This window comes from Benincasa hispida, chromosome 6 (assembly GCF_009727055.1).
Source record: "Benincasa hispida cultivar B227 chromosome 6, ASM972705v1, whole genome shotgun sequence".
Classification (NCBI taxonomy): Eukaryota; Viridiplantae; Streptophyta; class Magnoliopsida; order Cucurbitales; family Cucurbitaceae; genus Benincasa; species Benincasa hispida.
Genome location: NC_052354.1, coordinates 47,258,623 through 47,286,320, shown reverse-complemented (window position 1 = coordinate 47,286,320; position 27,698 = coordinate 47,258,623). Strand labels below are relative to the sequence as shown.

The window sequence follows — 27,698 nt, the reverse complement described above, 5'->3', positions numbered from 1 at the left end:
TTGCTCAATTGAATTGTAACTCACGAGCATTGCCTATTTCTTAAATGAAGTTACTCCATTAAAAAGAAATGACACTAATTTAGAGATATTGACTACCATATGACGTAATGGGATTAGAGAATTCTATAACAAGTATTTCTGTGCAATTTTTAATTTCAACTAAGGATGGACAATACTATGTGTCTTGAAACAAATAGAGAAACGTTTCGGAAGCTAATTTTAGAGCAAAAAAGCAAGTTTCAAAAATTAAGATAAATGCTGAGCAAATAATCTCTTGAGATCACCAAAGAGAGCATCTTCGTATCAATATTTCATAAATAATCCTTTTAAAACTACATGAAATGAACAAAAATCCAAAGGGGCAGGTGCTCAAATATAAACCAAAATCGCCAAAAATCTTAATTTTCAAGTAGGGTACATAAAAGTTTGAAATTAAAGAAAAGCCCTATAGAAGCATCTCTTTAGAAATTGGGAAACAGGGTTAAAAAAAAAAAAAAAAAAAAAAAACTCAAATAGAACATGTCATTATGAACCATTGTTTTCACTTCCTACCGCGGGTCCTAACAGCCTGCCTGTTCCTCTTCTTGACACCTGACTTTGCAACCTTGAGGCTCCTGTGAACTGCACTCAGCTTAGCAAGAGCGGCATTCTTCAAGTCCGGGCGGTAGTAATTGTCCGCCACCTGCAAAATCAAACAAGTGAACCCCAAATTTAGCAACATATAATAAGTTGCAATCAGAAGATAATAATATACAGATCTCACAAGTACAATAGAATAACGACTCTTCCCAAGAATATTAGTTTAATAAATTAATGCTCAGAAGCCAAGCGTAGCAAGAAGATTTCACTGAAGATGCCACTACAAAAGCAACACCTCCTTACATGTTAGCAGCTCATCATCGCAGTAACAATTTATGTTTGATATTATGCTACACGAGGAAGTTGTGGGAAATTACATGCAGGGAACTGTTTCGGAATATAATCAGAGATCCAATCCAGCAAAGCAAACTAAAGATCAAAGATGTTTTCAGCCAAAAGGAGAATTAATGCTCAGAAGCCAAGCGTAACAAAAAGATTTCATTGAAGATGCCACTACAAAAGTGACATCTTCTTACATGTTAGCAGCTCATCATCGCAGTAAGAGTAACAGTTAAAGTTGGACCTCCTCTCTAGTTGTTCCATTAACTTTCTGGTGTAGTATAATATTAACAGAAGTTTGAAATTATGCTACAAGAGGAAGTTAAGGGATATTACATGACTAAAAGTGTTAAGGAATGTAATCAGAGATCCATCAAGAAAAGCAATTAAAGATTGAAGTAGTTTGTAGCCAAGAGGAGAATTGATGCTCAGAAGCCAAGCGTAACAAAAAGATTTCATTGAAGACATCACTACAAAAGTGACCCCTTCTTACATGTTAGCAGCTCATCATCGCAACAAAAGGTTCAGTTAAAAAGTTTGCCCACCCAAAGTTGTTCCATTAAATTCCTGCTGTAATATTATATTATTAACAGACGTTAAATATTATGCTACATATGGAAGTTTGGGGAAATTACATGAAGCCAACCGTAACAAAAAGATTTCATCAGATACCCACTATACAAGTGACCTCCGTACAAGATAAGAGGCCAACATCACATTTAACAGTCTTAAGCTTGCCCACAATTACTACCTCATAGAACTATGGATCGTCTAGTTTTTCCATGAAAGTTATGAAAAAGACAGCTAACACCCCATTACTTAGGATCTCAAGCAACATTATATTCAACAGTTAAATGGAAAATGTTGCTCAGAAGCCAAGCGTAACAAATATATTTCATAGAAGATGCCGCTACAAAAGCAGCCCTTCTTACATGTTAGCTTCTCGTCACTGCAACAATGCACAATTCAGTAGCATATTCGGATCAATCCCAATATCTAGGAAAGCTATAAAACAGAATAAATCTATCGGCTACTTCTTAAACACACTAGGAAATAGAAAAACATGGCATCGAACATGATGATGTTGATGAGAAAAAAAACTAAGATCTTGTACCAAAAGATTCAACGGGAAAACAATGCAGAATATACAACAGAATAATTCCCTGATGACTCAAACTATGCACGACCAATGGCAACTAGTAACTACATGCATAACTAGCAAAAGGATGATATAATCGGACTTGGGTAACACGAATTTCATGTCAATGGGCATCATTGACAATATCTGGAGAGGCTAGTTACCTGATTAGTCACAGCCTTGGCCATACGAGGAAATTCCTTCCTCATGATGGATTTGTGGAGCAAACTTGCGGGTTTGTTCTGCTTCTTCGTCTTTGTTGTCGCGAGCAATACTGACAAATCCTTGCCTCCTGGCTGAATGGTCACTGTCTTTTGGTTTGCCAGCCCTGAAAAGGCACCCAGAGAAAATTCCATGACCGAACTAACAAGAAACCAAACACATTAAAAGAAATAACTTCCTCATATTTTGGTCAAGATAAAACGATTGTACTAAGCAAGAAAAAGACGGGAAAAAAAGAACAAAGCTTACTGATTTGAATCTTACCGGAATGCTTGTAGGAGTTGAGATTGTAGAGGTTGTTAGGCTCTTTGCTGAATTGAATACTAGCATTGCCTCTGCCAAACTCTTTAAAGAGGAAAGAGCTGTTCTTCTTAACGATTTCCCAGACCAACTGCCCCGGAACGTTCGCCATCTACAAAATAATTTTTTTTTTAAAAAAAATAACTACAAAAACAACTGATACGATAAGAAACAAATCTATTTCGAAGAATGCTGACGGCGATCAGCAACAAAAGTAAGGATGCAAATTGATATGAGATATACACAATGGAAATCCGAAAAATGGGTCGAAATCTGATTGAACAGGATGAAAATGAAAGAGAAAATAAGATTTGAAAGGCCAAGAACGAACGGACCTGCGCTGCAAGAAGTCGAAGTGAGATGCAGAAACAGAAGAGTCAGCCGGTTCCGTCTGCCGATTTCTTCAGCCCTAACTGAACGTATATATAGTAATTCAGTGAAAGCTTAACTGGGAAAAAAAAACCCTAAATCGTTAAACTTAAGACAAATTATATTTGGAGTAACTTTCCATCAACCAAGGGCGTTTGGTCTAGTGGTATGATTCTCGCTTTGGGTGCGAGAGGTCCCGAGTTCGATTCTCGGAACGCCCCTATTCTTTTTACTTTCATTATGCTCAATTTAAAAGTTGCTGCTGTTGTTTTTAAATTGTTTCATTTGTAGTTTCAATTGTTCTATTGGACTCGAATAACGATTTTGGTTTTTGGTTTGGGTTAAATTACAAAATGTAACGTTGCTTATATGTAGAAAATTGAAACTTGAAATAGGTATGATAGTGACCTAGAATAGTATGTGAGTATTTTAGTTTTAAATTCAATCACAATCATTTTGTTCAATTACAATTTAAAATAATTTCATAGTTGAAAAAAATGTTCAATGATCTCTCAACACTAGTCACGTGCATGCTTTTTTATTAATCTTCTAAATTTTTATTATGAATTGATATTCAATGATTAATATTACTTTGCTTTTATACATTAAGTGTGAGTCATACAAATTAATACAAAGTTAAGTATGATTAATAAGTCAAAGGTTTGAATTTCACATCTCATGTATTGAATTAAACAATGTACCTATAATCAATTATGTTTTGAATGCTAATTATTGGAAGCTAAATGTAGAGGAGGGTTTGGATGGATTATTCCGGATCACACTGGTCGTGATATCATGGGTGGTTATAAATTTAAAGCTCATGGTGGAAACGTGAGTATACTTGAAGTCGAGGTTGTATTTGAAGGTGTCAAAGCCTAAGATTTGGAACGGGTTGGTGGCAATCCCATTATTGGTATTGATTCTTATGCGCCGAAGGTCATTAGGCTTCTTATGAAAGAGGAGCTCTCTTATCCTGAGATTGGTATTTTCATTGAAGAAATTTTTGTATCTAAAAGACCGTGTTAATATTGTGCGCTTTTGTCACATTCTTCGAAAGGAGAACAAAGTTGCTCATGCCCTTGCAACTTTGGCATCCTCTCAAAGTTGCTATTTAATCTGGAAAGATATCTTTCTAACTTATCTCTCCACTCTCTTTCGGGATGAGTTGGTGGGTGTATGGGAGTTGTTGACCATTTGTTTTGGTTTGTCTAAAAAAAATGGTTAGTTATCGTCTTTAAAAATGCGATTAGATTATTAACATTTTCTTTCATACAATCATGTCTTATAAATAAAATCGTAATACTATAGACATGCAACAACGGCACAATTCAAGAAAATATAAACTGAAAAGAATAAAAACAATCAATGATACAAGCTATTATATAAATAACAAACTATAAACTTTATGTTTTTCCTTTCATTTCGGGCATATTTGGATTGACTTCAGAAAAAAATATTTAAAAAAACTTATTTTTATTTAATTTTTATTTTAATAAAAAGTGATTAAAATATACTTGAAAAGTTATTTTAACTGGTTGTCAAATACTTTAATTTCTTTCAAAATAACTTGTTTTTTAAATTAAATGCTTAAAAATATATTCCAAACATACAATTAATTTAACATCCACGGCTAGAGAAGATATCGATGTACTGGCAACCGTTTTTTTTCTTCATGTGAATAAAAACATGTTATAAGCATGAGTCATATAGATCAAATATGATATTAACATAATACACTTCATATATGTTTAAAACTACCATGATACGACTATCACTTATCTTCGATCATATAAGTCGCAATTAAAATTACATGGAACCACTATAAAAATAATACATTTGATCTCCACTCCGCGATTAGGTTTTATTAATTTTTTTATAATAATTAATATGGTGGAGGATTCGAACCACATGCCTCTTAGTCGTAAATACATACTACATGTTATTGAGCCATGTATCATGTTATATTATATGCCCCCATTGAAATAAGAGCAGCAACAAAAGTAGCATTAAAATGACAAAAACACATCAAAAGACAATCTGCAAAAGTCTAACAAGCACTGCCCACAATGGTTGGGTCCTTAAAAATGAACTGTTTGACAAACAAAATGAAAGGAGGAAACGAAAATCTAACAGCTACTGAAGAAGCCTAAAACATGAAACAATGAAGTATATTGGTATTTTGCTTCACTATGCTAAAAACATCATCCTTAAAATCCAGATGTTCCAAATTACAGCTAAAGAGGACAAAAATGAGGATAAATATTCTGTTTGAGATTTCTTAACTCTATTGAATAATATTTCAACTAATGAATCAGTCGTGTGAAATTTTTCATCTTGTTTTGGAGAATATGTGCAGTAATCGATGGAATGAACTGTGGTTGGGGATGAAGGATTGAGTTACCAACCGACGCGGCTATCAGAGCTCAAGCTTTGAGTTACCAAATTGGCTGAACATGATGGCCAAATCCATGCCCTGCACCATTGTAGGAACAGCTGTGGAATAAGGGCACTCCTGTGAGAAACCAACTTTCCCAGATTTCCGCACTCTCTTAATACAACTCTTGAACTTCTCGTGACATTTTATATTAGTTAAACCTGAAAAACCCATGTGATGTGATAGAGGTTATTGGTCTTGAAACATATTAAACAGAGTGATTCCCAAGTTCCAACTGTTACAATTCCACCCAAATCATAATGAAACAAAACAAAACAGGATAGACCAGTAGATTGCTTGGTCTCCTTCTCTAATATAATGCTACAAGTTTCAAATATGTAGTATCACAGAAAAATCACAAGCATCTAAGAACTAAGATCTAGAATTTACCAACACCAGACATTGGTCTAGTATCTCCTCTGTGTTTAACATGCCAATTGGCCAATTCCTCAATATCCTCCAATTTTGTATCTAGTTTTGTTTTTCAATGGCCAGAAGCCCAATAACTTCACTGATCCGTAATAAACAGAAGTCTACTATGTGCATAATATAAAGAACTGACTTATTCATAGGCATTTACTGATGTAATCCACTCAATGATCACAACAACGGAGGCATGAGTGTTCAACGTCCTTACTGCAACATGCATTTGAAAAGGGACAGTTAGTCATCCTAACTCCGCTTAGCCTACAACATTTTTTAGTGTCAAAGAAACTTGTAGGATATTAAATCCTAGGTAAGTGGCCACCATGAATTGAATCCATGCCTTTTTGCCCTTTATCAAAGTCATGCCTCCTATCTATCTCATCCTAGCCCGAAGTTAATGTCAGGAAGGATTCTACTTCAAAGCTGTGAAGAACCTAATAGACTATTTCAACTATTCAAAGCTGTGAAGAACCTAATAGACTATTTCAACTATTCTTTGCCGTATGTTGATCCGGTTTCTATATCCATCTACTTCAAAGATTTGCGTGATTTTTTAACCTTAAATTCAAATTTTTTTGGATGGACAGAATAGCCAATCTCATTTTCAAATCCTTTTTTACAAAAAAATAGTTGACCTACTTCAACATCAGCACCAAATGAAGAATTACTGTGCAAAACCAAGTCACGCCTGCGATCAGCATGCACCGACGGTGGAACCTTTGAAAGACCACAATCCATTGCATTTGTAGTTTGAACTATCTCATCATTAACCATTGTTTGGTTTACATATATATATTTATGTTACAATGGGTTTCCCTTTGTGAATCCAATGAACCATTTCAAATCAAAGGAACTTAAGAGTGACCACACTCCGTTTCATTTGGAGTTTGAACTGTATCACTAACATAAGATTCCCATGAGTAGATGTTGTTGTTGTCTAGAGACAACTCTGAAATACTCTGGAATCTCATCTTCTTGTCGACCCATCACAAATGGTTCACTCTGTTGGTTCTCCGCATGTGTATCATTATACCTCACACTATTGAACACCATATTCTCATGAACTACATGCTTCAATTCTAGCGTTACAAATAGTTAAACTTTACAAAGATCTCCATCGTTTCCTGAAAAAGGAGGAAACGAACATCTCCATCGTTCCTTACATACTGTGGAGGGGCTTCATAGTCCAACTCATATTTAACCCTCATTATGATGTCAAACTCTGAAGAATTGACATTTGTAATCCTATATATGTAAACTTTAAGTTCTTCATACTTCAACGTAGTGGACACAATAATTCCTATCAAATCACCTCCAACATAAGAACTTTGTTTCTCATCCTATCGTATGAGTATACATTTCTCTCACATCCTACAAATAAGAGAATACGTGTCAATAAGTTGCAAAAAACAAAATAAGCCTACCGTATCTCTATCTCGCTCTCTCTCTCTAGATCTTGTTGTCTCACTCCCTCGCTATCTCTCTCTCTTGCTCACATCTCTCTCTCTCGCTCACTCGCTATCTTTCCCTTTCACCTTGTCACTCTCTTTTCCACTCGATGCTACCTTAGTGTCTGTCACTCTTTGTGTCTCTCGCCCTCTCGCCCTTTCTATCTCTCTCTTTGTTTCCAATCAAATAAACTACCAGCAACGTTGGTATCAAGTTATTGCAAGTAAATTAAACCGCTAAGAGACAAAACGTCCAAGAATCATGTTCCGTTCAAACACCTGTAAATAATGTTCTCTACGTACTTGTTCGAAAAAACACTGTTTGAAACCCTAAAACACCGTTGGAGAGAACACCGTCGACAAAAGAAACGCCCTTGAATGAAAAATTTTGGTTTTTAGGGTTTAAACACGGGATTTGCTTAAATATATTGGGCAAAAGTAGTGTTGAGTTGAGGGTTGAGGCATGTGATTACATGAACTTGTCAAATTGGTTATACGTATACTGACATGCAATCATCACACAAGAACAAAGTGAGTGAGAGACAAGAACCAAGAGCACAGCCAAGAGCCAAGAGCGAGAGCAAGATGAGTAGCGCATGTAATTGGGACTCTGCATGACGTCGGCAAAAGGTCAATTATCAATGGTTTTTAAAAAGTGGGGCATATGTCAATTTGGGCCTTGAAATTGGGTCAACAGTGCAATTTTCACATCAAAATCAGCCTCTACATGCCAGGAAGTACATTAACCTTGAGGTATCAAGAATCTGGCATTTATAACAGTAGAGCTTTGGGAACTCCAAAGAATATCTTGCTGCTAAGTATACGTAACAACTAATTTTATTTTAGCTTTACAAGTCTACTTTCACAAGGACAAGTGTTCACAATTGGTCTCGCTAGCTCAGTATAGTAAACATAAATAATATGTGAGTGAAAATAAGTGAGCGCACATAAAATTTAGTGTGAATTCGATTTTGTTTTCCCCTTCAGTGATTTTAGCAGAATGGTATCCAAAGCATCGCTGGTCATTACATATGGCAGACCAACTGATTACCCTATCTACCATTATTAGTGTGGCCAACCCAGTAACTAACTAGTAGGGACTAAACTATATGACAACAGTTTCCTCGTGCAGAAGTAGCTATTCTCTGTGGTTAGGCTTCTATAAGATGCATTGATGTATGTTGGTACGGAGAAACTGGTGGGCCGGTGGCTTGGAGTTTCATGACATTTAGCAATTTCTTGCTCAACTACGGAGGCAGAATTTAGAAGCCAAAGGAGTTGAGACTTAAGAGAGCTCATTGATTGTTAAGAGCTTGTTACAACTGTATATTTGTTTATATTGCTGTAGTATTCAGCTGTATTGTAAGTTAATATTGTTTTCAGTATCCTATGACTAGGATGACTGCTTTGATCACTATCCATTGAATAACATAGTACTTCTATGGTTACTGTTATTCACTCTTCTCTCTCTTTCTAATTCTTGTGGTAGTACTAGAGACATGCCTTTGACTTAGCCATATTGGTAGAATGTTGAGGTGCCAAACAAAGAAGTGGTGAACTATAGAACGGAGAGGCTCCATGGTACTTTGTTTGAGTAGAGTATAGTTGGGGGATGCGACTAAAGTCCCACGTTGGTAATTGGGAATGAAGAAAACCATCTCTAATGGTATAAGGTATTTTGGATGAAATAAAAATACATAAATAAATAAAATCACTTAGACAATTGAACTTATGTCCAAAGTGGGCAATATCATCCCAAATCATATGTTATGCTAACAAGTGATATACGCACCTAAATTCTAGAATTTTGCAATTAATGGGTCCCAAGGATGAAGTATTCAACGGGAATTTTATTTGAGATCGGAGATGATCTCAGAGGGACGAAAACGAGGGGTAAGCCATCTGTGCCCACCCGCCAATCGCTGTTGACACTTCAATCCATAAAGATCTCGTTGAGAAAGTAATCTTCGCTTCTTCTATTCTACCTTCAATGCCTGTTAGATACTAACACCTAATTTTTTGGTTTGTTGATAACTAGTTGCTGCTCCCCTCATCCTCAAGGGATAGAAACTGTAGTTGAATATTTGAATAGCAGACGCATCTTTTGCAAAGTATGCAGTAGAGAATATACCAATAATGTTTAAAAGACGAAGAAGAAGAAGAAGACAGGTTTATAGATCGATGGGCGAATTTTATATGCAAGTATAATGACGAGGAATGGCAAACAATGCGAAGGAAACAAAGGACACATTAATAAGGTAATGTAGTAGTTATAGATTGACAATAACCTTTTCTTTCAACACATTCGTCATGAACTTTGCAACAGGCATCAAGATCATCGCAAGGCTTTTCACCAGCACAACCCGTCCATCCTACTCCGCAGAACTTTCCGTACCGAATCCCAACAGCTAAATTTCAGATAAACGAACAAAATAAAAATATGCAAGGAAGAAACTGGAATTAAAAAGAAAAAAACAGTAATACCAGAAGACGAATTTCACATCAATTACAGAATATACTCACTATTGCAGTTAATTGCAACACAAGTTCTGCTGCATTCAACCTATCATCCAACGAAAAATTAACGTTAACATCGAAATCGTTGAACGAAAGCCAAACAAACTGAATCGAAGGAAACTGAAGATCCAAATGTATGAATCTAGCATTTGGTACTTCAAATCATGAAGGGTTCAGATCGTTACTCGAGATTCGTTGTTGGAGCAGTCGGAGACGACGGTGAGAAGAAGGATGAGAAGGAGAATGGCGGATGAGAGATGTTTGAGAATGGAAATGCTGGTGTTGCCGGCCATCTTCAGGCCACCAGAGATTCCTTCAACGAAGTTCCTTCTGTTCCGTCTCTCCCGTTCGCTTGACTCTGAAATGTTACTTGTTACCAACGGTTTATCTTGATTGGTCTACATATATAAATCCTCCTCCTCCTATATAGTAACAATTTCAATGCTTAATAGGGAAGCTGTTCCTTTTTAATGTAATTTTGATCCTTTAGGTAGGGGTGTCCAAAAAAACCTGAAAAAACCAATCAATCCAACTCGAGTTTGAGTTGGTTTATGGGTTCATCTAATATAAAATCAATCTGAATTTATTATTAACTTTAAAATATATTTTTTATTACTTATAACACAATTATTTATACATATATTGATTTTAATTTTATTTTATTTTAATATTTTTTAATAATTTATTCTTCAACCACTCTTAGTTTCTTTGCACTTTAAAAAGAAAATTTTCATTATATAAATTGAATTGAATTGTTAATCTTAATTCAATATATAAAATTAATTAAATTAGATTTTTACATAGTTATGTTTTGCTTCTTTTTAAAACAAAATTTTAAATAAATGACCCGATTTACCTGAACCAACCCAATCCAAATATTTTATGGTTTGATTAGGTTTGGTTCATTTTTTAATAAGAGTTATTTGGATTTAAAAAATTTATAACCCGAACAATTGGGTTAGGTCTAAAAGTCTTTCAATCCAACCGAATTCAACCCATGAACACCCTTACATTTAGGCATGTTTATAATCCTTTTATTTTTTTATTTTTATTGTTAACACATGACTATTACTTCTATTTCTATTTCTATTTTATTTTTTTGTTATTTGCTTTTTATTTGTGGTTTAAAAAATCAAGCCAAATTTTGAAAATTAAAAAAGCAAAAATATTTTTGTTTTTAGAATTTGACTAAGAATTCAACAATTGAACAAACTATAGTAACAAATGTGGATGAAATTGGCTTACATTTTAAAAACAAAAAACAATTAGTTAGATCTTATTAGCTAATTATTTTTTATATTCTCTCTTTTTTTAATATCAATATTATATTTCATGTTTTTTTTTTACAATATATGGTGAGAGAATCGTATGAAAACATCATGATGATGATACTATTGAGGTTGATGCCCTAAATCTCGTAGAGTCCTGTAGTTTGTAAATACATATATGAACAAACACTTGTGATGTAATAATATGATATGTTTTCTTCATTGTAGTCTATGAAATATGAGATATTTTATTTTCATTTACCACAAACTAATAAACTAAGATCTTTGGTTGTCGTTGTAACTCAAGCATGTATGTGGAGACATACAAGTGGATCATGCCTTCAAGTGATAACCTAAATGGTCTGTAGTATATGGATAAAGGAAGGAAACTTTATCCTTGTGACACTACGGATACAGTTCGCTTTGTAGATATTACAAATGTTATAAAGTGCTATAGATGGTCTGATCCCGATCATTCGTGTGGAGACATGCGAGCAAGGTGTCATATACAAAGGAGTTTGTATAGGACCAAACCACGAAGTATTTAATCTCGTTATAGAACGTCATTCATGTCAGAGACTTTCATTTCACTATAGTGACCATAGGTAACATGATCTCAATCTTGAGTAAGTTGAGAACTTATGCCTATGAAGGCGGTCATTTGATTTGCACGGGTGCGAGTGGTCAGATTGCCGACTTAAACCTACCACTTTGGGGATTCGTTTGATTGGGGAGCTAGGAACTCAGTTACACAACATGGAATTCACTCCTTCCCCGAAGTAGGAGTAAGTAGATAGATTATTACCTTAAAGCCGATTTCGGGGCTTGAACGATGTGGTGCCACACATCTTCTCATGGCCCGAAAGGTGTCCACCCATAGTAAGACTATGATGTATTATTCATTAGAGGAATCAGTGGTACTTAAGGAGTTAGATGTAACTACAGAGACAAAACGTTAAATTCATCCAACTATATTTATGAGCAATCTGTGAAGGGTCATCATACTGTTAACTAGTTATATTTGATGGATACAGAAATATATCTGTAATGAGAATAGTGCAGTTATCAGTCTTTAGCACTACTGTTGGAGCTTCAAGCTACATATCCATAAGGTCTCATTGGTAGCTTAATGGATTCAAGTTGAGAATCAGTTTTTGGGTCAATTTGAAGTGTTCAAATTGACAAGAGGGAGTTTGATTATATATGATATAATTAAACTGACTCATTTATATATAATTAATATGATGTATGAGATACATTAATTGGAGGAATTTGATATGAATATGACTTATATTAAGTAAAAGAGAAAAGGACTATAGTTTAAATGTTACATACGACGTGATATTAAAACTATAGAATATGAATATAATATGATAAGTTAGTTATTATATTTATTTATAATTAAAATAATTATATGATAATTTTTGGTGGTTTATCTTTAACCGTGCGTGAAAGTGGGAGGTTATATTCAGTTTTCATAACTGAAGGATAAAATGAAAAATGTTTTCATTTTGAAAGAGATCGCTTCATTAAGTGCTTTTACTAATCGTTTAGTTTACTAGAGACTACACGATAGCCTTATAAGCGGGAGCCTAAACGATCATGTAAACGATATTTTTCTAAATGATCGTGTACCTAGCGAGATTTACTAAACAATCAAGCATACACAGTCTATAAGATATACAGTTCATTCTCCCACTTGCTTGGTCGTATAGTTCGATCGTTGTTTCCTCCATCCCTTTACCAAATCCAATAGAGCCCACGCCTCATGGATTCCCACTCCGAGAATACCAATGTCGTCAAGTGGTTGTGTCTAAGGTTGCTTGTTCGTGGAGAAGAGTGTTTGTGATCTAAGCGACAACGAGAGGTTGGATAGACGATGGTATCGACGACGAGAGGTTGTTGTTCCAGTCTTTCACGAGAGCGAGAGATCTTCATAAGAAATATTCTTCAAATGTAAGTCTCTCACTCCTTTTGTATTTAATTATGAAAGCATGTTATAATTTGTTATAAGATGCATAATTGTTCTGTATGTTTGTGAATGCCTTTAATTTTGTCACAATGGGCTTGGAAAGATCTTGCTTCCGCTCATGGGTTCTCTTGAATAAGAGTTCCTTCAGATATGATCACTATGTCGATCGAACTACGTTCATTTTGACTTTAAAAATGTCAAATAGATACTTGACTTTTAAATTTAAATATATCAACTACTTAACTTTAAAAAATTTCAAAATAGTTTTTATTATGAATATTATAATAAAAAAATAGATGTCCATTGCTTAGTGTCCATGTGTCACCATTCACGTTGTTTATGTAATAATTCATGATTGATGTCCATGTAAGTCCACATTTTACTTGCCACTTTGCCAACAATGGCCTTTGTTGGATCTTAAAATGATATACACATTGGTGATAAATCTACATCAAATTTTACTAAAATTTTCCATTGTCCAATTTTATAATTTTATTTATTTATTATTTTATAAAAATATTATTATATTATAATTTTCCATATTCGTATTCCTATTGTGCTCCTCAATTTTATAACACGTTATCAGTATGAGCTCCTGTTGTTTTCTCCGCTAAAGGTAGGTCCTAAAAAAACATTGATCATTTTCATACGTTGGGTGTTTAACAAATGAGCAAAGAATATCTATGTCTGGTTCCAAATCGACAGTGCTGAAATACAATATCAGGTTTTGCAAAATTGATCGAAGGTTTTGGTAAAGCAAATATTATTTTGCCTAGAATAACAAAATTTACAATTCACAATGCATTGTTCTCGGTCAAAGGTTATCATATTGAGACTGATAGTAAGAATAATGTGAGATATCTATATATCATATCCACTTGCTCAAATGAAAAACGTATATTGGAAGAGTTGCATGCTTTATCTTCTGGATTGTATTATACTCATATACGAGTAATTGAAACATATGCAACAATGAACCTGAAGTTTATGAATCCAGACATATTTACAATTTGGCATGACTGATTGAGTCATCCAGGATCTAAAATGATGAGGAGAATTATTGAGAATTCATGGATACTCATTGAAGAACCATAAAAATCATCGATTTAATTAATTACCATGTGATGCTTGCTCCCAAAGAAAAATGAAAATTAGACCATCACCAGTTAAAGCAAGGACTAAATCACCTGCATTTTTAGAACGAATTCATGGTGATATATGTGGACCCATTAACCCACCAAGTGGACCATTTAGATATTTATGGTGTTAATAGATGCATCCAGCAGATGGTCACATGTGTGTTTATTATCAAATTGAAATCTTGCATTTGCTAGATTACTTGCTCAAATAATCAAGTTTAGAGCACAATTTCTTGATTATACAATTAAGACCATTTGTCTTGATAATGCTGGTGAATTTACATCTCAAGCTTTTGATAATTATTGTATGTCAATTGGGATAAGTGTTGAACATCTTGTAGCTCATGTTAATGCACAAGATGGTTTAGCATAATCACTTATAAAATGTTTTCAATTAATTGCAAGACCATTACTTATGAGAGCCTTCATCTGTATGAGGACATGCTATTTTGCACTTAGCGTCACTTGTACACATTAGGCCAATAGTTTATTATAAGTACTCGCCATTACAATTAGCTCATGGTCATGAGCCAAATATTTCCCATATGAGAATTTTTGGATGTGCAGTATATGTTTCAATTGCTTAACCACAATGCACGAAGATGGGTTCTCAAATGAGGTTAAGAATATATGTTGGATATGATTTCCCATCGATTATTAAATATCTTAAGCCCCTGACGAGTGATGTATTTACTGAACGATTTGCTGGTTGTCATTTTAATGAGACAAATCTTCCAACATTAGCGGGAGGAATTAAGAAGTTGGAAAAAGAAATTATATGGAATGCATTGTTGTTATCTCATTTAGATCTCGATCAATGTGAATTTGAAGTTCATAAAATAATTCATTTGCAAAATATAGCAAATAAATTACTATATGAATTTATAGATGCAAATAAAGTAACTAAGTCACATATACCAGCTACAAATATCCCATAAAACCTTGATATCCCAACACAACAAGTTGTGACTAATGAGTATGGAACACGTCATAAGCGCGGTAGACAAGTGAGTTCCAAAGATAAAAATCATCGAAAACAAAAAATAATTAACAGTGAAAAAAACTTGCCCATAAAGAAATCATTGACGTGACTAGTGAGAAAGGTGAAATACCTAAAGATAATAACGAGATATCAATAAACTATGTCATAACAGGAAAAAGATGAAATCAAACTAATGTAATTATTGACGATATTTTTCCATATAATGTTGCTTCTGATATTATATCTGAAAATGAGGATTATGAACCAAAATCGATTAAAGAATGTCGACATAGAAATGATTGGCTTTAGTGGAAAAAAGCAATCGAGGCATAATTAAACTCACTTTTAAAATGTTGGATTTTTTTACTAGTAGTCTGAACACCAGAAGGTGTTAAACCTGTGGGATACACATGGGTATTTGTGAGGAAAAGAAATGAAAACAGTGAAGTCACAAAATATAAAGCAATACTAGTTGCACAAGATTTTTTCACAAAGACCGGATATTGATTTTGAGGAGACATATTCTCCGGTGGTGGATGCAATTACATTAAGATATTTAATTGGCTTGACTGTGTATAAAATTATGAATATGCATCATATGGATGTAGTCACGACATATTTATATGAATCTCTTAATAATGATATTTATATGAGAACCCCAAAATGATGTAAGGTACTTAAAACATATACGTCAAATTCCCAGGAATGGTATTCAATAAAGTTACAGAGACTATATGGATTGAAACAATCAGGACGGATTTGGTACAATTTCCTAAGTAGATATTTATTGAAAAAAGATATCAAAATAATTCAATATGTCTGTGTGTTTTCTATTGTAACTGTATATGTTGATGACTTGAATATAATTAAAACTCCTGAAGAGCTTTCAAAGGCAATAGAATATCTTAAAAAAAAATTGAGATGGAAGATCTCGGAAAAACAAAATTTTGTCTTAGTTTACAAATTGAACATTTAGTAGATGAAATATTTATTCATCAGTCAACTTATACAGGAAAATTTTAACAAATATTTTACATGGACAAAGCACATTCATTAAATATTCCAATGGAAGTCTGTTCATTGGATATAAAAAAGGATATATTTCAACCTCGAGAGGATAATGAAAAACTTTTTGGTCCTGAAGTATCATATCTTAGTGCAATTGGTGTATTTATGTATTTTACTAATAATACAAGACCAAATATTTCAATAAACTTATTAGCTAGATATAGTTCTTCCCCTTAGAAAAGACATTGGAATAAAATTAAGCATATACTCCGTTATCTCCGAGGAATAATCGATATGAGTTTGTTTTATTCAAATAAATCAAATTTTGATCTAGTTAGTTGTGTAGATTATGGATATTTATCTGATCCACACAAAACTAAATCTCAAATAGGTTATCCGTTCACATGTGAAGGAACTGTTATATCATGGCAATTGGTGAAACAGACTATAACGGTCATTTCCTCAAATCATGCTGAAATTCTTGCAATTCACGAGACTAGCCGATAATGTATATGGCTAAGGCCAATGACTCAACACATTCGTGAAATGTATGACTTGTCTTCCAATAAAAATATTCCAACAATATTATACGAAGACAACACAACTTGCATAGCCCAAATCAAAGGAGGATATATTAAAGGAGATAAAACAAAACATATTTCACCGAAACTTTTTTACACTCATGTTCGAAGGATACCCTGGCAGACTTCTTTACAAAGGCAATATCAACCGCAACTTTTAAAAAATTGGTGCATAATATTGGAATGCGGCGACCCGGAGATCTTAAATGATGCTTTCATAAGGGGAGTAAATGTATTATATTCTTTTAGCAGTATGTATTATATGAAATATATACTTTTTTTCTTCACTAGGGTTTTTTTCCCATTGGGTTTTTTCTATCAAGGTTTTAACGAGACATATTTTATAATATTATAATAAAAAATAGATGTCAATTGCTTAGTGTCTCAGATGTCATGTGTCACCATTCATGTTATCCATGTGTCTGATAGTAATTCATGCTTAGTGTCCATGTAAGTCCACGTCATACATTCTTCCAAATTTTAAAATTTAGTATATGTACTTGTAAGGTTTGAATACCACTTTATTCTTTTATATATATATATATATATTTGTCCTTATACTTTTAAAAGATTCATTTTAGTTCCTATATTTTTACTTTTGATTCATTTTGATCCCTATACCTTCAAAATATTCAATTTCATCCTCGTCCGTTAAACTTTTGTTCATTTTGATCATTGAACTTTAAAAAAATAACAGTTTTGATCATTTAAAAATAAAATAAAAATGGAAACGAAGGGACCAAAATGGCCACCTCTTGAAAGAACAAGGACCAAAACAAATATTTTGAAAGTATAAGAATCAAAATGAACCAAAGTTATAAAGTATGAGAACTAAAATGAACCTTTTAAAAGTATAGAGACCAAAATAAATAAATAAGTATAGGGACCAAAATAGTATTTAAACCTACTTTCAATATATATTAAAACATAGGGTCGTTTGGTTGTAAGGATTTTACATGAGAATTTAGAAAAATTTAATGTTTGTTTCACAGTTTTCAACCATTTGTTGGGAATAAGCTATTCTCGGATAAAAGTTTTCTATTCCCTTATAAAACTTTCTCTTTTCCTCTCTTCATCTGTTTTTTATTTTATATATAATTTTACTTTAAAATATAGTTAATTTATCAAGTTATTAATATCAATTTAATAAAGATAATATCAATATTTATTTTAACAAGATATGATAATCTATTAAAATATTTACTTAACTTATTTTTACAATAGAAATTTATTAAATTAATGCAATTAATTTTTAATATAAGTTAATAATTTATTAGCCAACAATATCTTAAATATATTTAATTAGTAAACCAGGATTAGTTAACTTTAATTAGTAAAAAAATTCATATCTCAATAATAATAATTTATTACTTTATTGTTTTTTAATAATCAAGTAATTATTTATTGAGATTAATTTTAATTTAATCATTAATTGTGAAAATGTAATCATTATTGATCAGCTAATTATTTATTATGATTAATCTTTAATATATCACATTTTTATCTTTTTTTTTTAAGAATATCGTTTTTTATATAATATATTATTTATTAAAATATATTTTCTTATATTATTTAAGTATTAGATTATAATTAGTATGACGATCATTAAATATATTAATCGGTTAATTTTAACTATAAATTACTCAATTTTAAAATATTCATAATTAAAATTATTATGACGATTCGTAATTAATTAATTTTTTATCGATATATTGAATATTGTTTATTGGTTAATATATTAATCTATTATAATTATAAAATATTTTCATGCTTAATTTCTAAATCAAATACAAACATAACTTTTGTTCATAAAACTTTAATAACATTTTATTTTTGATTCCCGGACATCTTACTTTTAAATCAAATACAAACATAACTTTTGTTCATAAAACTTTGATAGCATTTTATTTTTGATTCACGGACATCTTACTTTTAAATCAAATACAAACATAACTTTTGTTCATAAAATTTGGATAGCATTTTATTTTTGATTCACAAATATCTTACCTCTAGGTATCTTATTTACAAACATCTTTTCTAGGTATCTATAAAACCTTAAACCGAAGGGTAAATTTATATTTCTAAAGAATATACTACAAAGTTTCATTTTCCCTATTGTTGGACTCTCATTTGTGGGAGTTTCTTTTTTCTTTTTAATATTGTGATTAGGAAAACAATTTAGGAAAATATAGTGGTTTTGAAACTATTTAGAAATTTATGGTTATTTTGGAGTTTTCGAGGCGGGGATTTTGTTTAAAATATGTTGTCTGAGGGTCGATCTATCGAAAACTAAAGAAGATAGAAGAGGAGAAAAATTGAAAGAGGTCGAGGGTTGGAAAATTATAGAACAAATCCTATAATTTTCAACCCTCAACACTCAACCTATTTTTTTTTTTTTAAAAAAAGCAACAACAATATTTTTCTAAATGGTTTCAAAAGTACAATATTTTTATATTTTAATTTCCCCCTCATTTGTGCTTCCTTTTCATCATCGCTCACAGATAACAAGACTCCTCCCACCATCTTATTATTTGTATAATAAAAAAATTAAATCATATCTACATTATATTTGAAATGAAAAGGTTTTGTCTCTCTCATTCGGCTGGCTATTTCATTGGTGGCTACCCAAAGGCTCTATATCTGATCCATGTGTGTCAATTGGCAATGTGCTTCGAGCCGTTGTTCTGTTTCAACAGAAAACACTGACGACAAAAACCCAACAAAAAGAAAAATGGCCTCAAAATTTAACATGAAAAGTGAGACTCATTTAAATATGTTCCTAACTATTACGATTTGAACAATTTTGATTCCAAAATCTAAACATGACTTAAAATAAAAAACCCATATTAATAGAATTAAAAAAATGCAAACCGAACAAAGAAAATGTGGTAAATAATAAGACCCCAATTGGTAACTATTTTATTTTTAAAAATTAAGTTTATTAACACTATTTCCATTAACAAATTTCTTCATTTGTTATCTACTTTTCACCAAATTTTGAAAAATAAAATAACTTTCAAAATGTTGTTTTTGTTTTAGAATTTGACCAAGAAATCAACCATTGTATATATAAAAGATGTAAATCATGTAAGAGATGTAGATTAAATAGACTTAATTTTAAAAAATAAAAACAAAAAATCAGAGGGTTACTAAATGAGGCATAAAATTTTCTAAGAAAGAATTTTCAAAAAGTATGTTTAGTTAATGGTAAAGACTAAAATATTTGTGTGAAATAAATTTCAAAAAGTTAATGGTAATAAAATGTTTAAAATATTGATGACCAAAAAAATTAACCAACCAAAATATAAGCGAAGAAAAAAAGTTTGGTATCACGTATTAGATTAAAACATACCTACAACTAGACCTCTTGTTCAGCCTACAACCACACCTGCAGATCATCTGGTCAAAAGTTCCACATAAATTGCTGAGAATTTGCAGAAAAATCCATATCTAGTATGGAGGATTCACCAAATTAGATTTCCAGTTCAGAATTAAAAACTGGATTACCAAGAATATGCATCAATGAAAACAAGTCTAGGATCCACCATGGTCCTCGAAATTCATGGACTATTATTAATCTATTAGGGTTGCTCACAGAATCCTCAATTAATAGGAAAAAAATTGTATGCGGAGTACCCGCGGAAAAAGAAAAGGGAATTCGTCATTGTTAATATCCCTTCCACAAATTACTCGGGACGATCTCAGACATAATAACCTGTGAATGTAAAGCCCCTTCCTACGATCTCACCGGCACAAAACCATGCAAAGCACTCCAGCCCGAACAAGGCAGCAATGCCGGCATCTTCAACTTTCAGCTCCTGTCTGTTCTTCCACAAGTTTTTCACACAATCAAGTTCTTTCCAGAATGATTCGTAACGACCTGGGATGCTGCATAATCAATGAAATGCAAAAAGGTCAGAATTCACAAATTAAAGAAATGAAGCTCATCCTGGGAGAAGTATTATGTCATATGCAACGCACCCCATATAAAGGAGTACATCGGCACACCTGATTGCTAGGAAATACCAAGCCTAGGATTTTAGGTTTTTTCTTTTCTTTCCATGGTGTCCAAGCCCGTTTACATATGCCTCAACCAATCTCCCGGGACAACCACGGCCCTCATTGACCAGTAAAAACCAACCCATGATGGTTTTAGAATCTTAGGTTTGTATAAATGGTCTGATGGCAAGGGCAGATAGTGATAAATACAGCTGAAATTTAACTACCTTCAGATTAAAGAGAAACCAGTGTGGCAATACAGATGTAAGAGTTCTGCCATTAAATTTGTTTGTATTAAAAGGCTAAAAGGAAAACAAAGATATTATGGCACAAAGCTCAAAAGATTACAGAGAATACTATAGAATTTCATGGGGATAATAGTAACATTTAAGCTTCCATTTTCAAAACCGACAAAAAAAACGTGCTTCAGTTAGGACCGTTTGGATTGACTTGAAAAAAAAGTGTTCTTTAAAAAAAAACATTTTTATTTAAACACTTCTGATAAAAACTAATTATAATACACTTGAAAAACTATTTTGAGTTGTTATCAAACACACCAATTTCTTCCAAAAATGACTTATCTTTTAAATTAAAAACTTGAAAATATATTCCAAAACGCACCCTTAATAGGGGACTCGTTTTCACATCGATCAAATAAGTATATTCCATGAATTGAAATAAATGAATGAACTTGGATTCTCATGAGTGATTGCGCATGTTCAAAAAGTGGTTTGATTAGAAGAAGGTGCTGAAAGAAACTAGAAACAAGTGAACAAGCAAATGGAAACACGGACCACGCAATCACAGCAGTTGGATGTCACCAAAAATACTCAAACTGAGCTAATAGAAAAAATCCTAAAATCATGATGAATCGTGATATGAAAACATGAAAATAATAACAGTAGAAATCCTTCCAGAACCACATTAGAAAAATGCAAAGATAATAAGAATATGAAGGTAATAACCTCGCAAGCCGAGTATAAAACAATTGCTTTGAAAGCAAGCTGCATTTTTCCACAGTAGCTGGTTCTTGGATGTACTGCTTGTTCTGCTCCACTAACTGCTTGTAATAGGAAGACCCGTGTTTGAAAGCAAATTGGGAAGCTTGACAGGCCTTGGATTGCAACTGATGCAACTTGGACGCCATCAATTCAAGATACAGCTAAAAAAACTGCAGCCATAACACAAAAAAACTTTAAGAAAACAAATACGTCTCAACCAATGCGGGAAACAAGAACTTCTTTATCAACCTCTACAAAATATCCAAGGAACATCGAGACTAGGATAAGCCTAGTAAACACGGATTCAATAACACTTTCAATTTTCATAACATTTCTAAAGTAATTTCTCAGTCAAAACCGGAGGTAATAAGAGATCTGGAAAACCCACTGCCGCGTGTGAAAATAATTTTCTTCATCGAACACAAATCAACGTCTAGCTGCTAAAGAACAGCAAAACGGGGGAATCAGAATTTTGCTACCGATACGCACTGTCGGCAAGGAAGATCCGGAGAAACCATTCAGCCTTCAGGCTTCAATAGCTCCCCAAATCACGAACATTTCCCCTCTAATAAACAACTAAAACCCTAATCGATTTCCAGCATCCGATACTCGAAACAACAATCCAAACATTAAGACAAGACAAGAATTCCACTATTATACAAATAAAAGAAATATCTATACCATAGAGTAGATAAATAGACGATCGAGATACCATAGAACAACACACAATACATGAAAAGGCAAGAAACAGGGATCAAATCAGACGCAGATGTAACGGAGGAGGACGAAAACTTGCAAATCAAAAGAAGAGAGAAGAGAATGTGAAAGGCGTCCACCTTTGAGAAATAGAGAAAGAAACGGTGACGGAGGAGATTGATAATGTGACAGAAATGGCTGCTTTTCTCTGGCCGCTGGTTGGAGGAAGAAAGTCGAGCTCCGAAACTGTGCAGAAGAGAGAGAAGAAACGCTTTGGGATTTTGAGAATTTCAATGGACAGCGAGTGAGGAAGCGAAGACTTCTTCCACTGTTTGTGGGCTTTTTCTTTCTTTTTCTTTTCTTTTTTTTTTTTTTTTTGCTAAAGCAAGCCCAATTCCGCAAACCGAAGCCTGGGCTTGGCTGTTTTGACCTCGGCCCAAACAAAATTTCTCCTTTTTGAAAACAACAACGACTAGTTTTGTAAACCAGCTATAAAACACGTGCGGTTGGTGTGAAATTTCGATAATAGATTAATATAAATTTTATTAGGTTTAAACGATAAGTATCTGACATAAGAATTAAACCTAATAAAATAGTTAATAGTCAAACTATATGTATCTTATGTTAATTCACACCAAATATAAAATGAGTTGTATGTATTTGAGGTAGGAGTGTTCAAAAAATTCGATGATCCGAAAAAACCGATCAACTCATTTGGGTTGGGTTGAGTTCAAATAAATGAAAATTTTATGGGTTTGGTTAGTTCATGAGTTCACCTAATATAACCCAAACCAACCCGAATTTATTATTAGCTTTAAAATATAATTTTTTATTACTTATTACACAATTATTTATACATATATTGATTTTAATTTTATTTAATTTCAATATTTTTGAATAATTTGTTCTTCAACAACTCTTAAAAGTAGTTTTTTTTTGCACTTTAGAAACAATTTTCATTATATAAATTGAAATTGAGTCGTTAATCTTAATTTAATATATGAAAATAATTAAATTAGATTTTTACATATTTACATTTTACTTCTTTTTTATAATAAAATTTTAAATAAATGATCAAATTAACCCAACCCAACCCAAATAGTTGAAAAAATTTACAATCTGAACAATTGAGTTGGGTCTAAAAAGTCTTTTAACCCAACCCAACCCATGAATATCCCTAATTTGAGAAATCTTTGGGATATTTTGAACACAACTTTTGGTGGTAACATACTTCTCATGGGAGTATAAATTGTAAATTTTTTTACATGAAATTATTAAGTGATGAAATAACAATACAAGTCATTTCCTAACTAATGAATAATGTATCTTTGATGAATATTGGTTTTGCTAGCATGCTTGTGTAATCCAAAAAAGATTTATGTCCAAATAAAAAGTTAAAGATGCATATGTACTAATACCTTTGTTTTAGATCTATTTTGAATCTATCAAAATTGATTTTGTTGTTCATTGTTGTACTTGTCCTGGATAGTTCTCCTAACACGATGAATAAAAAATAATTTAAGCACATGGAAAATAGATAATTTTTTTTTGTTCAAACAAGTAAATAAGAAATCTAAGATTTTGATAAAATTGAAACTATAAAAATCTAATAAAGATCTAATTGAAAATAATAAAATAATAATAATATAAAATTTCACGAACTAACAAAAACTACATGCTCAACATTTAAATTTAAAATAACACAAATGTATAAATCTTTGTTATGATTGAAAATGAATACACTCTAAATAGTTGTGTTGCTACCAAAATGAGCAAAATTTTAAATATACTAAATAATTTATCAATTGAGAGAAGTTCTATTTGACAATTTGAAAATTAAAAAGCTTCTTATAATTTCCTATAGAGAATCATGAAATGGAAGCATTGATTTGAAACATACGATAATGAATGGTGTTCCAAGTCTTCCATAGTGTTAACGCTCTTTGAAGTTTGAAGTCAATTCCCCACTACTACTTTTCTAAATCTAAAATAATCGTCATTGCTAACACTCCCTCCTTAACCCTATCATTTCTTTCACATATGTTCTTCTTCCATATTCCCCATTCAAACCCACTTACATTTTTAATATACCAACTCAATTCTTATTTAACCATAATTTAAATTTGAGAATAACCCAGATATTTGTTATGTTGGAAACAAATCTACTAATCAATATTGTTTTAAAATGTAAACTTCAAGATACTATGATTATATGATTTCTCAAATATATTTGTTAATGAACAATAATAAATGAAAGTTTAAATATGAAGATAACAATCATGCCTTTTAGTTCGAGAAAATAAGTTTATGAATTATCAAGATTTCATTTTGCCATGATCCATCATTTTCTCTATGAAGAATGAAAACTTCAATTTGAAGGGTTTGGAATACCCGAAACGGAAGCAATAGAATGCCATTGTGTCTCCAGTTTGGTTTTATAGAACATAGAAATTACAAGGTAATGGAAACATGATAATGCGTGCTTTATACTGTGAATTTCATAGAGGAAATAGGGAGAGTTATAACATACATTTGAAGAACCATATCTTCGCGTATCCTCTCGTTCACAACACGAACTCAACCTTCTCAATCTCGGGAACTCGACACCAACACCTCAAACACAGCAGCAAGGAGACACCACCACAAGAAGTCCGATTTATTCTCTAGAATGAGAATCAATAGAGAGATGTGGGCTTCTACTGATCTTGACTTTCGTTTTCATTATCAATGCGTTTCTGCATTATTATTACCGGTTCCTCTTTGCCTACTAAATCCGGAATCAATGGTTCCCAGACTATGGTCATCATAGGAGATTAGTCTGAAAGATTTTTTACAGTTTTTTTTTTCACACAAAATTGGGAGAGCCTAAAGATGAAGAAGATGGCAGACATTTATATTCTCTCTATGTTCTCACGTCTAAGAGATTAAAGAGGGATTGAGGGAGTTATTATTAAAAAAAAAACTCGCCACCATTTTTTAAATTTAAAATAAATTCCAATTTTAAATTTTTGTATTTTTAATAACATATATAAAATAACTAACTTGATATATATTCACTAAGATAAGGTACCTAGCTCTATCCATCTACTATAGATCGTTCAGGCTATCACTTAAACATGATCTACCTATATATCTTCACATACATATTTAAGTTATATCTTAGTTTATTAGTTTTTGGTCAATGCAACTAATTGTCAAATAAGATACAACATATTTTATTAGATAAATAATATGTCTGTACAGATACAGTCCATAAACTACAAGACCATGAGATTTAAGGCATCAACCCGAACAATCTTTCACTTATCCTAAAGCTAGTGAGATGTACAAATACAAAGTAAAATTACAAAGTGTGATACACAAAAACAAGAAACTAGGGCATACAATATGTACCCAGTAAAAATCTCCCACTTGCCCAGACTAGATGAGACCTGTCTCATAGACCCAGAATTTCTAAGTGACCCTTGAACACTTTAGCCGTAAGAGCCTTTGTAAATGGTTCAGCAACATTGTGCTCTGAAGTGGTCTTCGTGATGGTCACATCCTTTCAACGCACAATTTCCAGATGAGACGATATTTGTGCTTTAGATGCTTGTGTTTAGACTCCCTAGAATTTGCCACAACACCACTATTATCACAATAAAGGGTGATGAGCTTTGATATGTCTGAAACAACTTACATATCAAACAAAAAATTTCTAAGCCATACAGCCTCCTTGACAGCTTCACAAGTTGCTACATACTCGACATCTATGGTAGAGTCAGCTATGTAACCTTGCTTTGTGCTCCTCTAAACTACAACTCCTCTGTTAAGAGTGAATACTTGTCCCGAAATGGATTTCCTAGAATCCCTATTAGTCTGAAAATCAGAGTCAATGTATCCTGTAAGGATCAAATCCTTAGACCCATACACAAGCATGTGGTATCTTGTTCTCTGAAAATACTTGAGGATGGTTTTAACTGCTATCCAGTAATCTAATCCTGAATTGGACTGATATCTACTTACTATCTCTATTGCATAGCAAATGTCAGGTCTAGTACATAACATTGCATACATCAGGTTGCCAACAGTCGATGCATAGGGGATCTGTCTCATCTCTTTAATTTCTTGAGGTGTCTTAGGACACTGTTCCTTAGACAAGATAATTCCATGCCTAAAAGGTAATAAAACTCTCCTGGAATTCTACATCAAATATTTGATAAGCATCTTGTCGATATATGATACCTAGAACAAGGCTAGTGTTTTATTCTTACGATCTTTAAAGATTTAGATCCCTTGAACAAACTGCGCCTCTCCAAATCCTTCATTTGGAATCGGGCCACTAACTACTGCTTTACATGAGTCAACAGACCTACATCATTCCCAATAAGTAGGATATCGTCTACGTACAATACTAGAAAAACTACCGAACTGTTGATGTTTTTATTGTAAAAATAAGACTCATCAACATTTTGATCAAAACCATGTGATTTGATTGCAGTATCAAATCTTATATTCTAAGATCGAGATGTCCATTTCAGTCTATAAATGGACCAATTAAGCTTGCAAACCTTTTACTCTTAACCTTGGGAAATGAATCCCTCTGGTTGTTGCATATGAATGGTCTCCTCAAGATTACCATTCAGAAAGGTAATCTTGACGTCCATTTGCCAAATCTCATAGTCCATGCAGCAAAGGATAGGAGTATCTAGATAGACTTTAACCTGACAACAATTAAGAAAGTTTTATCATAGTCAACTCCCTCAACCTGGGTATAACCCTTTGCCACTAGTCTAGCCTTGCACCTCTTTTCCTCTTGTAGATCCACTTGCAACCTAGGTTTAACCCTATCAGATTGATCTACAAGATCCTGGACTGAATTGAAGTACATAAACTCTATTTCGAGATCCATGGCTTTGACCCATTCATCTTTGTCCACATACTCCATTGCCTGTTTATTGGACAATGGGTCCTCATGTTGCCATCTAATATGACGATCAAGGTTTTTGTTAAACCCATATAATGAATAGTTGGGTTCGTAATCCTCCCATTACGTCGAGGTTTCCTCAACGATCGAGGTAGACTAAATGAACCGACATCAACAACTCTTGTCGATGTACTAGGTTCTTCAGTAACTCTTGTTGAAGGTTTAGTAGTTTCGTTGGAAAGCTCGTTTAACACTATCTTACTGCACGGTTTATGCTCCTTGATGTGTGAAGGAACGGTAAAGTTCCACAGCGAAAGGGGATCGTCCCAATTTTATTTGTACAGAATCACAAATTTATAGAACAAAATTATGCA

General features: G+C 32.8%; 3 protein-coding genes and 5 non-coding genes across 8 annotated transcripts; 1 reads left to right on the top strand and 7 right to left on the bottom strand.

The window, feature by feature from the left end:
- Positions 1–297: 297 nt before the first annotated feature.
- On the bottom strand, positions 298–3,058 carry LOC120079356 (60S ribosomal protein L28-1-like). The gene is made up of 4 exons (XM_039033517.1): positions 2,914–3,058; positions 2,543–2,690; positions 2,221–2,384; positions 298–682 (listed from the first exon to the last, which is right to left on the bottom strand). Exons 2-4 carry the CDS (start codon positions 2,688–2,690, stop codon positions 542–544), a joined length of 453 nt encoding a protein of 150 aa, XP_038889445.1. The 5' UTR covers positions 2,914–3,058; the 3' UTR covers positions 298–541.
- Positions 813–906, bottom strand: LOC120080631. Its single transcript, XR_005482585.1, has one exon. It is a non-coding gene; the product is annotated as a small nucleolar RNA R24 (small nucleolar RNA).
- On the bottom strand, positions 1,046–1,139 carry LOC120080630. The gene has a single exon (XR_005482584.1). It is a non-coding gene; the product is annotated as a small nucleolar RNA R24 (small nucleolar RNA).
- LOC120080629 lies at positions 1,342–1,435 on the bottom strand. The gene has a single exon (XR_005482583.1). It is a non-coding gene; the product is annotated as a small nucleolar RNA R24 (small nucleolar RNA).
- On the bottom strand, positions 1,782–1,874 carry LOC120080628. The gene has a single exon (XR_005482582.1). It is a non-coding gene; the product is annotated as a small nucleolar RNA R24 (small nucleolar RNA).
- A 38-nt stretch (positions 3,059–3,096) lies between the features above and the next one.
- Positions 3,097–3,168, top strand: TRNAP-UGG. The gene has a single exon. It is a non-coding gene; the product is annotated as a tRNA-Pro (tRNA).
- Positions 3,169–4,906: 1,738 nt separating this feature from the next.
- LOC120079481 (probable phospholipase A2 homolog 1) lies at positions 4,907–10,170 on the bottom strand. Its single transcript, XM_039033682.1, has 4 exons — positions 9,958–10,170; positions 9,779–9,818; positions 9,544–9,663; positions 4,907–5,542 (listed from the first exon to the last, which is right to left on the bottom strand). The coding sequence occupies exons 1-4, from the start codon at positions 10,063–10,065 to the stop codon at positions 5,364–5,366; spliced, it is 447 nt and encodes a 148-aa protein (XP_038889610.1). The 5' UTR covers positions 10,066–10,170; the 3' UTR covers positions 4,907–5,363.
- A 10,077-nt stretch (positions 10,171–20,247) lies between these two features.
- On the bottom strand, positions 20,248–22,715 carry LOC120079436. Its single transcript, XM_039033612.1, has 3 exons — positions 22,559–22,715; positions 21,687–21,892; positions 20,248–20,610 (listed from the first exon to the last, which is right to left on the bottom strand). The coding sequence occupies exons 2-3, from the start codon at positions 21,866–21,868 to the stop codon at positions 20,424–20,426; spliced, it is 369 nt and encodes a 122-aa protein (XP_038889540.1). The 5' UTR covers positions 21,869–21,892; positions 22,559–22,715; the 3' UTR covers positions 20,248–20,423.
- Positions 22,716–27,698: the final 4,983 nt, after the last annotated feature.

What these genes read in the sequence shown, in the direction of transcription:
- LOC120079356 (XM_039033517.1), bottom strand. Translation starts at nt 2,690, where the DNA reads ATGGCGAACGTTCCGGGGCAGTTGGTCTGGGAAATCGTTAAGAAGAAC. An exon ending in CAACTCCTACAAGCATTCCG is followed by an intron (nt 2,385 to 2,542) that starts GTAAGATTCAAA and finishes GTGCCTTTTCAG; the next exon opens with GGCTGGCAAACCAAAAGACA. An exon ending in CCAAGGCTGTGACTAATCAG is followed by an intron (nt 683 to 2,220) that starts GTAACTAGCCTC and finishes TTGATTTTGCAG; the next exon opens with GTGGCGGACAATTACTACCG.
- LOC120079481 (XM_039033682.1), bottom strand. Translation starts at nt 10,065, where the DNA reads ATGGCCGGCAACACCAGCATTTCCATTCTCAAACATCTCTCATCCGCC. An exon ending in GCTCCAACAACGAATCTCGA is followed by an intron (nt 9,819 to 9,957) that starts GTAACGATCTGA and finishes GTTGGATGATAG; the next exon opens with GTTGAATGCAGCAGAACTTG. An exon ending in TGTTGCAATTAACTGCAATA is followed by an intron (nt 9,664 to 9,778) that starts GTGAGTATATTC and finishes TCTGAAATTTAG; the next exon opens with CTGTTGGGATTCGGTACGGA.
- LOC120079436 (XM_039033612.1), bottom strand. Translation starts at nt 21,868, where the DNA reads ATGGCGTCCAAGTTGCATCAGTTGCAATCCAAGGCCTGTCAAGCTTCC. An exon ending in TTTTATACTCGGCTTGCGAG is followed by an intron (nt 20,611 to 21,686) that starts GTTATTACCTTC and finishes TTGATTATGCAG; the next exon opens with CATCCCAGGTCGTTACGAAT.